Source organism: Sparus aurata, chromosome 11, assembly GCF_900880675.1.
Source record: "Sparus aurata chromosome 11, fSpaAur1.1, whole genome shotgun sequence".
NCBI lineage: Eukaryota > Metazoa > Chordata > Actinopteri > Spariformes > Sparidae > Sparus > Sparus aurata.
This window is the reverse complement of record NC_044197.1, coordinates 33,869,083-33,887,110: the sequence shown is the minus strand read 5'-3', so window position 1 is coordinate 33,887,110 and position 18,028 is coordinate 33,869,083. Positions and strand designations below refer to the sequence as shown.

At 40.8% G+C, this 18,028-nt stretch overlaps 1 protein-coding gene and 1 long non-coding RNA gene across 5 annotated transcripts in view; one reads left to right on the top strand and one right to left on the bottom strand.

The window, feature by feature from the left end:
• The first annotated feature begins 20 nt into the window (after positions 1 to 20).
• LOC115591927 (uncharacterized) lies at positions 21 to 5,205 on the top strand. Its single transcript, XR_003986039.1, has 3 exons — positions 21 to 145; positions 231 to 307; positions 2,014 to 5,205. It is a non-coding gene; the product is annotated as an uncharacterized LOC115591927 (long non-coding RNA).
• A 1,283-nt stretch (positions 5,206 to 6,488) lies between these two features.
• The window catches only part of ctns (cystinosin, lysosomal cystine transporter), a 69,624-nt gene continuing 58,084 nt past the window's right edge, over positions 6,489 to 18,028 (bottom strand). For 2 of the 4 annotated variants that reach the window (XM_030433588.1, XM_030433591.1), the window contains exons 7-11: positions 12,504 to 12,603; positions 9,733 to 9,852; positions 8,678 to 8,848; positions 8,081 to 8,198; positions 6,489 to 6,922 (exon numbers count right to left, since the gene is read on the bottom strand). In XM_030433588.1, the coding sequence (XP_030289448.1) occupies positions 6,774 to 6,922; positions 8,081 to 8,198; positions 8,678 to 8,848; positions 9,733 to 9,852; positions 12,504 to 12,603 (658 nt within the window). In that variant the 3' untranslated portion in view covers positions 6,489 to 6,773. Of the gene's footprint in view, positions 6,923 to 7,107; positions 7,188 to 8,080; positions 8,199 to 8,677; positions 8,849 to 9,732; positions 9,853 to 12,503; positions 12,604 to 18,028 lie in introns of all 4 variants that reach the window. The other 2 variants (XM_030433589.1, XM_030433590.1) reach the window with 2 other exon arrangements.

Here is an 18,028-nt window from a genome sequence, read left to right as displayed (position 1 = left end):
GGTGGCTGTGGCCTGGCGTGGCGGAGTGGATGTCAGCGTGGTGAAGCTCAGGTGGTGTGGCTCTGCTGCCGTTGGAGCATCCTTGGCATCTCCGCCACAGATGCACGTTATCTACACAGACGCACGTTATCTCTGCAGCGCACAGGTAAGGCACAGTAAAGCGAACTGCTGCCTCTTCTCCCCAATCAAGTGTCGATTGTGTAAATGTGACACCGTTGTCTCCGCTACAGTGTGGCAGACCGCTGGTGCCGTGGGGCTGGGTTGTCCCACAGGAAGCCCTTCTGGGTGTCGTTGTGTTCTCAACGTGGTAAGTCGGCGTTGTCCGCTCCTCGCTTTCCATTCTGTTGTTCTGCCTCCAGCTGATTGCTATTGTTTTGTGTGTTGCCTTAGAATAACACACTCCCTTTGCCCTTCTGGCCATGGGCCAGAAGGGCAGAGGGAGTGTCTCATATCTGTCGTCAACAATATGTGAAGAGTTCATTGACATGATGGGATATACTCTGCCAGAAATGGGTCAAATTGGGATATTAACTCTAATATCCCCAAATACAGTTAAGTGGCGATCCAAGGAGCTCGTCATTACCTCTGAATGCCAGTCCTCTTTCTCCTAAAAACTTGATCACTGCCACTACACGTCGCAGAACATCCCTCCAATATTCCCTCGCATCCGAAGTCTGCTTTCTCAGGGCTGAGTCGATTGCGCCAGTTCCACTCATCCTCTGCATCAGTGTCAGCATGTTGGACATATAGACTGGGCTCCTCTCATGTTCTGAAATGCGATGTGGATGTTTCCAGTCGCAAAAACCGTCCACAAATGCATTCTTTGTTGCCCCGAAAAGTTTGCAGGCAAAGCAAAACACGTGTCCAGTTGATGGTGAATACACCACCCATTCTCGTGGTGCTAGTTGTCCATTTGGCTGTCGACTGCACATCATGTCATTAGTTAATGAACGAACCCGGCCACCTAGACCGCAGTCTCTTGCCGATGCAGGGTATTTTGCTTGTCTGTTGTGAAACACAGAGGGCCCTCTTTCAATGAGAACACTCTTTATTTTGTCACTGGATATATTTCCCCAGAGCGCAGGATCAGTAACCGTTTCACACCAGGAGTCTTCATCATCCCTCTGCTGTATGGCACTGTCAGGTTCGTTCCCGGCCGCCAACATCTCATCCTCCGCTGGCGATGTGAGAGGACTTGGCTCAGGCTGCTACCCGCCGTTGTACTGCTAGCATTTTCCACAGGAGGCAGCGCCGCTCCACCAAACGCATCTGGTGAACTTGAGCTGGCAGTGTTGGCATCCTGCAGGTCATCCCTGTGATTTGTAGTAGTACCATCATCTTGCCTCACTCTTCTGCTGAAAAAAAGTCGAGATGGATGGAATTTGCTGCACCAAAGCGGCATCTCTGGCTTCTTTTTCTTTCTTTTGTTTTCTTTTAGCTGATCCACTGAGTTCCTGCTTCTCCATTTTAAAATCGCACTGTATGTTTGACGTATGTCTAAAACTTTCAAATGATTTTATTATCATAGTACATTTTCAAAACAACATTCATTCCAATATTTTTTTTTAAAATTGAAACTCTGAATGTCGAGGCCCCTATTGGCTCTGGGGCCCTGGGCACACGCCCACTTTGCCCATGCGGCAATCCGTCTATGACACACACACACACACACACACACACAGAGAGAGAGAGAGGACTGCCTGACTCTACAAATTATTCCTGAAAGTGGTTTTATTGACTTTATTCCCTAAACTTGTCTGAACAAAAATAAATGGCATATAAGTTGTATTAAAAACAATTAAGCTAAATTTTAGAAAAAAAAGAAGCTTATGTTCCACTGTTTCTTTTTAGTTTTAGGTTAAAGAAGTTTAACCTAAATGTCTGTTCACCTTTTCCCTTATTAGTGTGTGGATGAATGTATTTTTCTACACACAATATATGATTATGTGTGTGTGTGAATTAAATATAGCCTGATCATTTATCTTTAACATCTAAATCTCTCTCATTTAACAGATACCTTGCAGCTGGGGATTCTTTTCGCAGCATAGCGTACAGCTATCGTGTGGGGCATTCCACAGTGTGCATTGTGGCAGATGTTGCCAGGGCAATATGGGATTGCCTGGTGGAGGCATACATGTCTATCCAACAACAGAAGATTGGAGAGCCATTTCTGCCGACTTCTACCAGCGCTGGAAGTTTCCTCACTGTTAGGGATCCATAGATGGAAAGCATGTAGTCATCCAGGCTCCAAACAACTCCGGCTCACAGTTCCACAACTACAAGGGAACATTCTCTAGTGTCCTCTTGGCAGTTGTGGATGCAAAATACTGTTTCCGTGTGGTAGATGTAGGTAGTTATGGGAGGACCAGTGATGGAGGGACCCTGGCAAACTCCACCTTTGGTCAGGCGCTCGTGGATCACACTCTCCAGCTCCCTGAAGATGCCCTGCTTCCAGGAGCGGAGCACTTGAGACCACAGCCCCATGTGTTTGTGGCAGATGAAGCCCTCCCCCTCTGCCGGGACCTCACGAGGCCTTTTCAAGGAGCCAACCTCCCGCCAAGAAAACAGAGTCTTCAACTACACGCTGTACAGAACGAGGATGATCGTTGAAACCACCTTCGGTATCCTGTCCAGTCAGTGGTGCATGTACCGTCAGGTCACTGGTGTGAGTCCTGAAAATGTGGATGCGTGTGTGAAGGCCACCTGTATCCTGCACAATTATATCAGGAGGAACACCAGGACCAGGAGGGAGCCAGTGTCAGAGGGGGAGGTCTTAGTGCTGCAGGATCTGACAAGACTGGGAAGCAATAATGCTGCATGGGAGGCCATCCATGTGTGGGAGATCTATGCTTCCTACTTCTCAGCTGAGGGTGCAGTGCCATGGCAACCTAGGTTATAGTCGAGGAAACACATCAACAAAAAAGGTTCTTTTAAGAACCAACTACATTAAACTAAAGAGCATGTTCTTCTCCTCCTGTTGGTGATATCTTTTCTTCATTGTCTCATTCAGAAATAATAGTTTATCAGAATTATTACCAAACACAGAGTTACACTCCAAGCATCATTGTGATTGCAAATGTTGACCTTGTGTTGATTCTAGCAACTAAAATTTATAATGCAGTCACATTTTCAACCTTCTCTGCTTCAGGTAGTACGAGTACAACATTATTATCACACTTGGGTGCATATGAATGTATTAAATTGTCTAATTTAATCATTCACTCTCTTCCACTACTTTGGTACTGTAGTGACTGAAGACTACAAAAAAATCAACATTTTTTGGATGAGGAAGTATTTATTAAACATTTTTATAGCAGAAAGGAACAGGCTTAATAAAATGAAATAATGGTTTTAACAATCACAACAAAAACAAAAAAGAGGGGGTTTATGAAATGTATAAAAAACAACTTGGAACAATCTCAACAAAAATTAAAATTGTTCTTGTTCATCCAATTCTTGGCATCAAAAATTAGTTTATGTATTTTAAATTTCCCATCAGCCCTCCGTCTTGCTGACAGGGCCTTCAGGTCAGGGAGAAGGCCTTCAAAGAACTTGGCTGTCTGGGGGGTGCTGTCTGGGTCACAGCCTTCTCCATAGCACACATCAGCTGCCTCTCAAAGGGACAGAGGGACTCTTCAATGTGGCCTCTTCTGTTCCCTAGGACTAGACCTCTCCCTGGAGGTAGATGTGATGGTGTGGGTGTGGATGTGAATGTGGGTGTGAATGTGTGCGATGGGGCTTCAGACTCTGGGGGCACGGGCTCCTAGAAGAGAATGATATCCTCCCCCCTCACTGCTGGCCTGGCTTGTGGTGGCTGACTGTCTGTGTATGCAGTCTATGGCCTGTGTGACATTTTGTCTCTGTAACGTCACACCAGGCACTGACATCTGTAAGAGCTTTAAGTTAAGATTTGTCAAAACTTTTTGTATGTCAACATTTTGGTCTCTAATATTATTTGGGAAAGCTGACTGCATCATACATTTTCTAAAAACTTATGTCTAGATTTGACTTAAGCATGCATGATGCATGGACATGTCCCACCTTCCTTATATATCAGGGACAGTACAGATTCCTATAATGCGTCGACATTGTATTGAATTTTTGAAACACACACTGATTTTCAATGTAGCCTAAATCTGTTCATGGGGCAGAAACTGGTCATGCATCCCAAATTTTTGATGTTAACACTCAAATTCAATTTGGCCAGACCTTTCAAATATAGTTGGTTTCATATGTGGGCGTGTGTTCGGCTGGGGGTAGCCTACATTATAATGCCCTTTAGCTGATGTTTATTGTGTTTAACAAAAGATTTTGTGTGTTTTATCTGGATATAGACCGACGTGAAACAGATTGACATTATGTCGCTGTTCTGGTGGCTATTTATATTATAGTCAATAACCCAGTAGCACTAACCTGTTGAGGCAATGATACCTTGTCATTGCTAGCCTGGACGGGGATCTTGCTCACAATTTTTCTAAAAGATAGAGAATCCACTGTTGAAAATGGCAGCATATCTTCAACGAAATACTCTGCCACCAGTCTCCTCACTTCTCGAGGTTCAAGCATCGCAGAACGGGAGAATGTTTTGCTAACTATTTTTTTCTACACTCTCATCCTTAGTTTGCCTTCTTTTGGTAACTAGCTTAATGTTAGTGTGGCACCGCTCTAGATGTTTTGTTAAATTACATAAAAATTGCTTTTTCACTAGGCAGAGAGATCTCTTGGTTTCGCACACAAAGTGCACTTCACTATAATTTTACTCACATCCTTGTCTCTGATGAACTGAAAATAATGAGCGTATGTCCATCTCACAAATGTATAGTACAACATGTCTGCTGCTGCAGTCATCTTCTCCTCAATCAATAGTTCTCTCGCACTAACAGGAAGTAAACATTTGCGCAGATTTTTTCTCCCCTGCTAATCTCGCGGTGTTGGCAAATTTGAATAAAAATACCACACCCTTTAATTTAGGGTTTAAAATGCATTGCAACGCACGTTACTGAGATTTGTACCGAGTAAAATATTACCCTTTTTTTTGTGATGCCTCACATTACTGCGTTACAAAAGTAATGCAATTACTGTAATGCATTACTTTTTGCTGTAACAAGTTTTTCATATCAGTCAATATCGATAATTATTGATTTTTTTTTTTTACCCACTGGAAATAAACATTTGAAAAATAACCCTTTAAATGACAGGTGAGATAAAAAAAAAAAATCATTTTCAAGATTTCAGAATCTAAGACATGAGACAAAATAGTGTAGAAGCTGACATTGCTGCTTGACAATATGTTAAAGGGATAGTTCGGGTTTTTTGAAGTGGGGTCATATAAAGTACACATATCTATAGTCGGTCTGTTTCCTACCATAATCACTGATCAACGCAGCCTCAGTTTGGAGGAGCAGAAAGCCGCTCCAGCCCAGACACTCAGCTTTGTACCACAGTGAACGGCATCCAGATGCAAAGCGAATTTTAACCACACAAAAACAAGGCCCACCTAAAAAAAATCTATATTATTGCAAGTGTAGGTTGAACAGTGAATATTCACACCACTTTACATCGCGGTCAGACCGCCCTTTCTTTTGGCACTACATTTTCTCAACCGTAGAACCTCCGTATCCCTACGCATTAGCGCAACTGGGCTGTTGCGCTAATGCGTAGGGATATGGAGGTCCTACGGTCTGTGCCTGAAATTGTTAAGTTAAGTTTTGATCGAAAGTAAACAGAGTTGCGTGCATAAACCTCTCATCCAGCAACTGGGCCCCTTACTGTATTTCGCCGCTCGCAGATCACCTGTTTCTAACAGTTCAGTGAAATTGTCGAACATATTGAACGTATTTTCTATTGATATTGATCACATCTATCGCGATAGATGTTGTTTTATCACCCAGCCCTACTTTACTCCCAACAATGCATTTTGAAACGCAAACATTTTTGTCAAAAATGGAAATTACAGGGTGCTCTCAGGTCTTTCTTCGTCTCGGTGCAAGTGTGCCTGAAGAACGCCAAGTAGCTTCCCTTTTTTTGGATAAAACTTTGTGTTCTATAATTTCTAAACTTTTTGCTATTATTAAAACATAATTTTAGATGTTTACAGCATAATACAATGTACATAATTGTGATAAAAAGTGAAAAAATAAATAAACGAGTATATATATTCCTGTAGATATGTATTTTACCCCAGCAATAAGGTGCTGGAAAATTTTGTAAATGACCCTTGAACGTGCTTGAAAAGTGCTTTAATTTGACCTTGAAAAATGTGTATGAACCCTGTTTAAGTTCAGTTTCACACATTCAGTAAGCTGTAAGTATGCACTGTGTGTGAGAGAATTGTCATTGTGGAAGCGCCATCCATCAGGATAAGATAAAAAAAAAAATCCCCCAGAATAACACAGTGGAAGGGTAAACAGTAGGTCAGTGTTCTCAGCGAACAGATATGCAATGGAAACATTGCATATCTACGCAATTCCAACATTCTTAGACATGTCTTGCTGTGATATTGCATTTAATAAAAAGTGTTACATCAGTTTTTTATATACCTTCGATCAACCCAAATTTTCAGACAGTGGTAAAAATAAAAAGTACTGATCAAGGCACACTGTGTATAAATGTCTCTGGAGAACTCAACAACATGTGATAGAGGTTAGATAACAACCACCATGACCTCTTTTCTTACAGCTTGTGTCATATGTTTGCTTATCAGGAAACAGCTGATAGACATCGGTCGTGTGCTCCCTTGTTACTGTGTTTCTTCCAAACAGCACTGATTAGCATCATTCATCTTGTTGAGCTGAAACAGCTTCGTACTGTGGCGGCTGTCTGTAGAGACAATAGTGTTGAGTCATGAAGAGGATGTCAAACACCACAGAGAACAGCCCCAGACCAAACTTTGTAGGGTCCCCAAATACCAGCCTCCACTCATCTGTGGAGAAACACATCACAATCAGTACAAACCACACGCTCGCTTACTTCAAATACACTACACCCTTTGTTCTATGAGCATTAACCCCGGGGAGGTGGTCAAAGGATTTTGTTTTTTTGGGATTTTTTAAGTCTTTGTGCAAATTGTGTACGCTATAATAATTTGTGGATCACCAGCTTACTCACCTGACCAGCAATCAGTCAGGTGAGGTGGTCAATCAAGTAACGTAATACCAGGTCAGCAAACCAGTTGCTAGCAATTCCTGCTGGAAAAAGAAAATCGGAGATGCCGTTTTCCAGCAAGACTAGTGACTGGTGGGGAGCACAGACAAGTACTGAGTGTATAAATGAAGAAATGAATTTCTTTACTAGAAATCCTTTTTTTGATTGGTCTCATGTAACATTCTAATATTTTGAGATACTGGATTTTTGAGAGCATAATACAGGGTTTCCGCGGGGTCTTAAAAATCTTATATACGTCCATATTTTGCACATAGGTCTTAAATTACATTAAGTTAGGTCTTAAATATGTACATTCATTCACCGCTTCCGTCATTGCCTTTTTTGTTTTTGTTCCGGGGAAATGTGTTGGTAAGATTCACAGTTAGCTCTGTGTGTTGTACTTCTGTCTGAAGTATCAGGAACATAAGTGGCATTTTGCCAACAACCCGGTCAGAATTTAATAAATTAAATTCCCAGATAAAAATTAAACTAAAGCTACGTAATCACTTGTTAAACTAATTCTAACTAAACTGAAATAAAAAGCAAACTGAAAAACTAAATTAAAATAAAAACGTATGAAATTTGAAGACTATAATAACGGACACACTCACTCCATTCTTAATTGCATATAGTTGCTCTATGAATGGCAATAGATTTAGTTATTTTTGAAAGTAATTTGGGGACTTTTTCGTACTTCGTGTTTCATATCCCAAAAGTTAAAAACGTAATCTCTGAGCTCTACTGTTGGTCAATGGCTCTGGATCAGAACAGAATCTGAAGCAACTCCATACACAACATATTTTGCTTTGATGCAGAGCCTCCTAGCAGCAGAAGTTACATACAGTATGTTTAAATTTGCTCCATATGATACCAGACCAAGAACAGCACAAGACACAGTATCAAATGTTATAAAGAATAGTTATAAGGTATAGTATACCATTATTGTAAGACTGTAAGATCATCTGAAGAATACTAAGGGTTCCACCAGTGAAGTCGAGCAACACGTTGCCAATACTCCACCCCTCAGTACTCTGTCTTCTGAAGTTCATGTATGCCTGGAAAATCACCAACAATGTGACCACATGTTAGAAATAATTCATCTGATGACGATAAATACTAAATACTGGACTGAATTCTGTGGATTAGAATCAAAACTGTTACATTGATTATTTCTATGACAAACATGGAATGAAGGAATTAAATCAAACTGCATTTCAGCCTGTTAATCAATCAATCTTCAGTGTAGACTGAGTAGAAAAATACAGCAACATTTGTACACTGTATTTCAATTCAGTGTCACAGATCCAACCTGTATGTTGACACAGTCAAATGTGTTGATGTAGTTGTAGTTTATGCTGTTGCTATATTAAACTATATTGCATTGTTTGAAATATTTCACTTCCATCATTACAGTCTCAAAAAATAGAACATCTTGACAGAGATGGTATTTTCTGCATGGCTACTGTACTGAAATGCATTACTCAGTGAGGGTGTTTCCATGTTTTGGTCCTCATTGTCTCTGTGTACAGCTTACCTGCGGCACGTATTTGATCAGAGTGACGGCTAATTTAATGTAGGAGATATAGTAGAGGTAATCCAACCAGGTGATCTGTTTGGCTACAGCAACAAATAAGATGACCAGGGCAAATGTCAAGCCAATCAGCAACAAGAACAAGGCCATCCAGGAGACCTTTTGACCCCCCCTCTGGAAGACAGCAGAAACAGGATTACACACCGATATGCAGTGTCAAACATTCACACACACAATATGACAGATTCAACTACAATAAAAAACTACAATAAATTCATACATGCATTTCTGAATGGAAAAATTGAAATGTCATGTATTATGGCTCAGAAGGAAAATTAGCTCAACAACATTGTCATGTCATACTTTACATTCCATTAAGAGCATCCTTTTTAAAGTAGCATTTGTTTTAAAAGTAAATGAAAGAAAGACACTGTTTCACCATTGTCATGTTATTTAACGCTCTGACATAGCCACAGATTGACACATGACCTCATAATCATACATCCTGCAAACAGCTGTGTTAAAAGAGAAAACATTTTTAAATACAAATTAAACTCAGCACTCCACCATAAATAGTTGGTTTTATTTTATGACTTATCTAACCCGGATGAATTGAAGTCTGACCCGGCGACAGGCATTGTACAGAAATAATCAACTTTCTCGTTGATGGTCTCCTTTGCTAAGGTAGGTTATATAGAGACATCAGTGTGAAACTGTTTTATTACCAATTAAAAAAAATCCCTGCTGTGCATTAAGAAAATATCATCTATTATCATCTCTAAATCTTTAAACTGCTGCTGCAGGGCCACCATTACAATAGGTGATACAAGTGGATAATTGTGTGAGGTGATGAAATGTAACAAACAAAAAGGAACAAAAGTCATTGCTGGTTATTAATTGTGACACATTCAGATTTCGATTTAATCAAATTTGCAGGTTCTATGCGTTATTTACTTTTTGAAATGTTAGCAAATGTGTTTGATCCATTACGGGCCTATGCCACAAAACCAGGTTCTGGTTGGAGATCAGAACTCCAACCCTACATTACAGACACACACCTCATACACAGCAGCCTGGCTAACATAGACCAAACAGAGCAGGACTGCATGGAGACTGAAGAAGACATCATTAGCATTTACAGGGTCGATTCCATCAGGGTTCCTCTTTAGATATTCCTCCTGCAGGGCAGACACACAGCAGCTCGTCAGCCAACACACACAATACACTGTACATTTTTCACTCAAAACCTACTGGAAGTCCAAACAAAGGCAAGGTGATCAACAACTCAGCCATTTCTGAGTTGTTGAAACTCTTCATATGAACATGAAGAGGTGCCATATATGGCCTTTGGCTGAACTTATTATATACCACTAGTCTGTTTCAGAGTTTCTGTCCAAAGGAGTGAACACACTTGCGAAGTGACCTGTGATTCAAACTCTGAACAGTAACTTGAGTGCAAAATGTGTCTGATTAAGAAAATAATCCGGTCATTTGTATCCATTGATTTTACGAGAACAAACCCATTTTCCTAATTGTATTTACTGATTCCACTGACATGGATGCACAAGCGAGATACACAAAATTACAAAATAGTAATTTATTAGCTCAAACACCATTTGTTAGTGGGAAACCAAAGCAGTCAGTTGGTTAAATGCGGGCCTATTATCATAAATTGAGATCATCTCATAATTTTTATGAATGAATTAATAATCACTCCACTGAAGTGTTCAGCAGAGGTTAATAAAGTGTATTATCATTACTGTGTACCAGTATAAGGTACATGTAATAGATATTTTGATGATCCACAATGAGTGTCCAGGTGTAGGCTGTATGAGCTGTTATGCTAGCCATGATGATGCACGAGTTGTCAAGGTAACAGCAATTTGGTTATAATTAATTTATGAAATAATGTTGCAGCAGTGACTACTGCAAATCAGGACAAACAATTAACAATGTATGCGGATGCATATAGTATCATATCTACATGAAGGTTGTGACAAAAAAACCTACATTTACTAAAATACCTTCAGTTTTCCATGACATTCTCACACAGACCACATTCACCTTTCACAGCGGCACTAAACACATTTACTTCAACCAGTTATTCAGGCCAGAGTGCAAGTGTATCTCACACACACACACACACACACACACACACACACACACACACACACACACACACACACACACACACACACACACACACACGTTAAAAAAAAATCCAACAAAAACAAAAAACACACATCCATGTCACCTCCAGGGCTCTGTAGATTCCTCTGGTGACAGGTATGATGACACAGCTCACTACCTATGTGTAGGTAGCTGGTGCGCTAAACGAGCCTGGCTTTAAAACGGAGAGAAGAGGAAGTTGACGACGACAAAAAACAATATACAGTGCCTTGCAAAAGTATTCACCCCCCCCTTGAACTTTTCCACATTTTGTCACGTTTAACCACAAATGTAATCCCAATAAAATGCATTTCATTGGGATTTTATGTGATAGACCAACACAAAGTGGTGCATAATTGTGAAGTAGAAGGAAATTGATACATGGTTTTAATTTCTTTTTACAAATTAAAAAGAGAGAAGAGTGATGTGCAAAAGTATTCACCTCCCTGAGTCAAATCTCTGTAGAACCACCTTTCGCTGCAATGACAGCTGCAAGTCTTTTGGGGCAAGTCTCTACCAGCGATGCATATATAGAGACTTAAATATTTGCCCATTCTTCCTTGTAAGCTAATAGCTTAAGCTTAGTCTGATTGGATGGAGAGTGTCTGTGAACCACAATTTTCAAGTCTTTCCAGAGATTCTCAATTGGATTTAGGTCTGGACTTTGACTGGGACATTTTCACACATGAATATGCTTTGATCTAAACCATTCCATTGTAGCACTGGCTTTATGTTTAGGCTTGTTGTCCTGCTGGAAGGTGAAACTCCGTCTCAAGTCTTTTGAGGACTCTAACAGGTTTTCTTCCAAGATTGTCCTGTATTTGGCTCCATCCATTTTCCCATCAAATCCTTGCCTGGCCTGTCAGTTTAGGTGGACGGCCATGTCTTGGTAGGTTTGCAGTTGTGCCATACTCTTCCCATTTTCAGGTGATGGATGGAACAGTGCTCTGTGAGATGTTCAGAGCTTGGGATTTTCTCATATCCTAATCATGGTTCAAACTTCTCCACAACTTTATCCCTGACCTGTCTGGTGTATTTCTGGGGCGTTGATGCCGTTTGTTCACTAATGTTCTCTAGCAAACTGAGGCTTTTACAGAAAAGCTGTATTTACACTGAGATAGGATTACACACAGGTAGACTCCATGTACTATTTAGGTGACTTCTGAAGGCAACTGGTTGCTCTGGATTTTATTTAAGAGTATCAAAGTAAAGAGGGTGAATACATTTGCACACCACACTTTTCTGTTTTTTATTTGTAAAAAAAAAATTAAAACCATGTCTAATTTTCCTTCCACTTCACAATTATGCACCACTTTGTGTTGGTCTATCACATAAAATCCCAATAAAATTGTTGTTCCTTATTGTCGTCGTCGTCATCATCTTCTTCCAAAATCTGGTGTTTATCAATTTAAGTTACAGGAGTTGTTGACTTCAGCCATTAACTTTTAAACCCACATGATACAAACACTCAAGCACTGTAAGGAGATGCAACAATGTCATGACAGGTGTACTGCTCTGTACCAAAAGTTGATATGTCAGGTGTCATTTTGTCGGAAATGAGCTTTCTTCGAAAGCTGCGAGCAGCAATACCACAGATCGACCAACTGGCCCCTTCTGAACAGCCTGTTTTGAACATGCACTGTGCTAAGGATGAAGTTACCTTTATATAGGGCACCCAGAACAGCCCGATATTGAAGATGCTGTAAGCAATGAAGCCCGTCAGGTTGAGAGCCAGGAAGTCAAAGTTGAGACCTACAACACTGAAAACGTACTTGTTAGTTTTTCTCTGTTTTCATACTTATATCCGTATGTTTTATCACGTTTCTAAGGGCCACGCCTGGTCACTGAGTTACCAGGACAGCCAAGTAGATCCATTTAGACAATATGCAGCAACATATGAAATACCACCAAAAATATATTTAGGAACAAAGGAACAACACATTTATTCGAATTTATGCCATATTCAAAAGACTAGTCAAAAATCTGCACAGGCCGCCTGGGCTCTGTTATGAACAATGTGTATTTTCTGCTGCATAAAAGATAGCAATACTATTCTATAAAATTTTGTTGAGGCTTCCTGGTGTCCCAGGAATTTCATTAAATTAATTTTTAACAGCCAAGTTTGAGTCCAGCCAAGGACCTTTGCTACATGTCATTGTCCATCTCACTCCCCTCTATAACTGTCAGCTATCAACAGATAGACAGTACAAGTCACCCGGTATCTGGTGCCATATGCTAAACAGTCTCAACCAACTTTTTAAAAACAACCTCAACATTTCTGAACAACTGAACACAGCCCACTCCCCCACTTTGTCTTGTTCAGTCAGAGAGATGAGCTCAAGCTTTCCTGCCAAGATTTTACTGGGCTGCAAAAGAATATGTGAAAGTGCTCGAACCTGGAATTATATTTTGTTTTAGGTATGTATATATTTTCAGGGTGTGTTTGCCACTTCATCTTTCAGTGCAGCTTCAGATAGCTGCCTTTAATAATGGCCACGCTCTCAGATCATATGGTGTTCCGATTTTTCACTGCTTGTAGGATGACTGAACATGTGAGAGTCCATTCTTTATAAACAGCCCTGTTTTTCTTTGTCCACTCTTCCTCTTACAGAGCACAGCATGTAAGATACCTCATCTATAACTCACATGTCTGTGCGTGTTTCTCACTCACTGATTCAGGTCGCCAGTTGCTTGTCCAAATGCACAGATTTAATTGGTTGAGTAGCATCACATGCAATAATTCTTTATATTTTTTCTGTTATAGGTGCAGGTCCAGATAGCACAACAATGGGCTTCGCCCATAAGTGACCACTGCTCTTAACCCTATACTTTTGATGTGGGCGTACAAAAATGCAGACGACAATCTATAGTTGATACATCTGCCCTGGAATTGACCAAATGACATCTGGGTGCAGGCACAAAAAAGAGAAGTTTACCATTGTTCATTTGTGTATATTAAAGTTCCTTAACCCCAGACTATGTTTACATACAGAAGCCCCGTTCTAAGGGTCGTAGTGGTGGGCTGGCAGTCATACATTGAGCCAACATCCTGGTTTAACAACTTCCAGTGCTGAATGTCACCTCATTTGATTGTGCAGCCTTCTCTCTGGCTGGGCATACACAGCGACAGGTGGTCCTCATCTACCACCCTCCAAAAGCCTCCTCCACCTTCCTGTCTGAGCTACTCACCTCCATCTGCTCTGTCTCATGTCTACACTCCTGCTTCGTGATTTCAACATCCATGTTGACTCCACCACCTTTGCCTCTGAATTCCTGTCCCTCCTGGATTGCTTCAACATCACACAGCATATTTAATGTCCCATCCATTGGATCTGGTGTGCTCCACAGGCACAGCTCCCTCCCATCTACAGTGCCTGCACCTAGCTGTTCCTGACCACTTTGCCATCCTTTTCACTGTTCCTGTCCCTGTGCCCAAGCAGCGCATAAGTCAAAAAATCACATACAGGAACATCACGACAGTGAACACTCTGGCCCTGACCAATATCCTGCACTGCATGAAAAGTGGGATTTTCGTCAGTATGCGGCACTGTAAATTGTCGTGGAATTTCATGTTTGCGACAATTCACGGCAATTTGCAGGCAACACTGAAAACTGGCTCAAATTGACGGAAACTGACGTGGGCCTTGCTTGGCAGTTGTCCCCCCATGACCCCCCTCCCCCTGATTCTAGGGGAGGCTTTAACATGTAAATGAAAATGCTGTGAGCTATACAAATGCAAATCAGGGTAGCAGGGGGAGTTTTACCCTAGGTGACTTTTTTCTAAAAGGTATTAACTTTGGTATAAATGGTATAAATAGATGAGGCTCAGTATAGCCTAATTATAGACTCTTAAATTTTAGCTTGAATTGATTTATTTAAAGTATGCTCGATTAATTACTGTGTATGTTATTAGCAATGGCCAATGTTATGTAAAAAAGGTTATATATTCTTTTTTTTCTCTCTCCTGAGACCAAGTTAAAGATAAAACGCCAGTTGTTAAGAAGTTAAAATTTGCATGACATATTTTGAGATAAATAAGATATTGAAATGTATAAACATTTGTTTAAAATGTGTGACATTAAAATATAATTTCATGGGTTCTGAATGTTTAAAAGAAGTTAAAGTAATTGTTATTGCGTGTGTACGGAAGAGGATTAGGGCCACATGTGAATTTTTTTTTTAGTTCTGAGAAAAAAAGTCAGATTAATTCTGAGATTAAAGGTGCAATATGGAATATGAGCTGAATGCCGCCATCTAGTGTCTCAAGATCGTAGTCGCAACAACAAAAAAGTAATTCCAGCAGTCGGGTTGCCAGGTTTGTCTCTATTTTGAGACCTATGTAAATACAGATAGCTAGCTAGAATATTCTTTTTTATAGCCAACTGACCGCAATGGTGAAAGTGAACCAGCAATACTGGACAGGGCAGGAGGATTGAGCCGCCTCCGTTTCCTCCGTTTACTGGATGTGGAGGTCGATGGGTCACGATCAATATTCTGATATCTAGGATCAACGTGATATAATGAAAATAAGTATAGCAGAGGAGTCTGACCGACAGGTAACGTTAGCTAAGTTAGCAAGCGAGTTAGCTTACTGATCCAGGTGAAAGTTCGCCATTTCCGCGTGTGTTTTGATGCCGTGGAAATCCTTTACCTTTTTAGTCCATCGAGCGTATGCTTCACTGATATTTACTCTGGTTCTTGCTCTTCTCCGGTCACTTAGCTGCTGGGACAGATAACGCACCGTTCGCTGTGGCTCTGAAGAGCTTGCAGACTCCGCCATTTTACCCAGTGTCAGCCTAGCTTTGTCGAGCTTTGCCGAGCATTGCCGAGGTTGCGAAATTGGCAACCCGCAATGCCGGCTGGTACGATTGGCTGGTACGATGTAAACAGGAAGTCGTTGTCGAACCCGTCAAAATGTCTTAAATTATTTATTTCAGACTTAATATAATTTTTCAAGGAAACGCATTACTTTTAATCTGCGCCCCTCTAAACGCCCCGTGGATGTATTATTCTTGAAAAAAATATATGAATATTACATATTCAACCTTTAAAGTCAGAATTCTGACTTTTTTCTCAGAATTCTAACTTTAATCTCAGAATCTCAGTTTTATTGGACACGAAGCAAGTTTGGCTAAACTAGCTAGCAGGAGCTAAGCTAGGCCAGCAGGAGCTAGGCTAGCGGAACGGCCATTGTCGAGAGGAGGCCTACGCTGACTGGAGGAGCTTTGCCGGGTCGCTGCGGAAAGTGTCGCCGACGGAGGTCGCTTCACTGCCGCTGAGGGACACAGAGGTTTATCGCTGTGAGCATTTTGTTCTCACAGACTAACCTCGCACCACAACGAGGCCGTGACCTCCTATTAGCTCGGAGCTATGTCTGCAAGTCCAGATTTACATGATGCCGATAATGACGCTATCGTGTGTAAGTAACGTTTACTGTTCTCCTTACTTGTTTAATTTTACTGTGACTTACGTTTTCTTTATTCATACCACTCTCATTTAATTGTTTTCCAGCTGCCTGTAAGTACAAACAACCAGATCTTCCATCGCAGGCTGCAGCTGTGAGGAGTTCAGCTCGGAGTCGATCGAGAACAAAGAGGGTAAGACTTGTTAGATTAGATCCGTTTTTGGTCAATGTGACTATTATTCGGGTGCATTAATAGAGGTGTTGTGTCCATACGCAGTGCATCGCGCAGTACTGATTGTCTTTATTGATTGTTTTTACAGCTGCTGGAAGCGAGACAGTGTACTAGCTGAGGATGGGGTGGACCTTTGGAAGTGCACCACCATGGACCTGATGTCTGAGGAGGAAGACGGCGGGGTGTCTGGATGGAGCCAGGAGCTCACCGAGCTTTGTGCCATGCTGCAGTCGAGATTATAGAGGCGATTCCGAAGTACAAAGCAACGCACCACAGACGTCTGCAAAATGGACCGAATTCAGACAAAAGGCCGGCAGTTACCTACAGCTCCGGGATGGCAGACAGACACTTCACAGTGCTGCAGGATTTTGGACTTCTAGTGAGCTTCCCGTTGTTGTGTGGGAAGATTATGCTGAATAAACAGCACCTTCCTGGCCTTTTCCTTTCCTCAATAAATTAATTAATGTCTTTGATGATATGATATGATATGATATGATATACATATATATATATATATATATATACACATATACATATACATATATATATACATATATACATATATATATATATATATATATATATATATATACATATATATATATATATATATATATATATATACATATACATATACATATATATATATAGTATATATATATATATCTATATATCTATATCTATATATCATATATATAGATATATATATATCTATATATATATATATATATATATATATATATATATATATATATATATATATATATATATATATAGAGGTGGGGTTTATATTTATAATGACCCAATAGTGACAGATCTGCCAACCAATCACGAGTGATTTTTCGTGTGGTTTCGTCCAATACTGAGTGAGGAAATTCAAGCTAGGCCACACATTCTCTGGCCAGGCGTGGTTTCGCTGGTATTCATATGCAAATTAGAGCCGTTCGCACCTCCGCGAGCTCCACTGGCGTCATGGTTCGTTTCCGACAATTTTCGGCACAGACAAATGCCACGTTCACAGCCTGTAAATTGTCGTTAACTTCCGAAAATTAGGGAGATTTCCGGGCGTTTACGGGGCCGAAAATCCCACTATTCATGCAGTGCTGGAAATCCACCTGGCCTCTGATCCCCTCGACACCTCACTGGATGGGCTGGTGGCCCACTATAGTGCTTCTGTCTCCTGCGGTCTTGACTCCCTTGCCCCTCTTAAAACCCGGACTGTCTCATTTACTCATTCTGCCCCCTGGTTCACCATTAAACTCTGCACCCTAAAGACTACTGGTAGCTGCCTCAAGAGGCTCTATAAAAGATCTGGCCTCACCGTCCATCATGAAGCCTACAAAGACCACGTTAGTTCTTATAAAGAAGCTCTCTCTAAGGCTAAAACAAACTACTACACCACCCTCATTGGAGACCAGCAAAATAACCCCAGAATGTTATTCTCCACTATTAACTGGCTCCCTAACCCTCTCAATGTCCCCCAGCTTTCTGGTGTCCCTGACCTCTGCTTCAAGTTCCTAGACTTCTTTCAGGAAAAGGTGGCTACCAT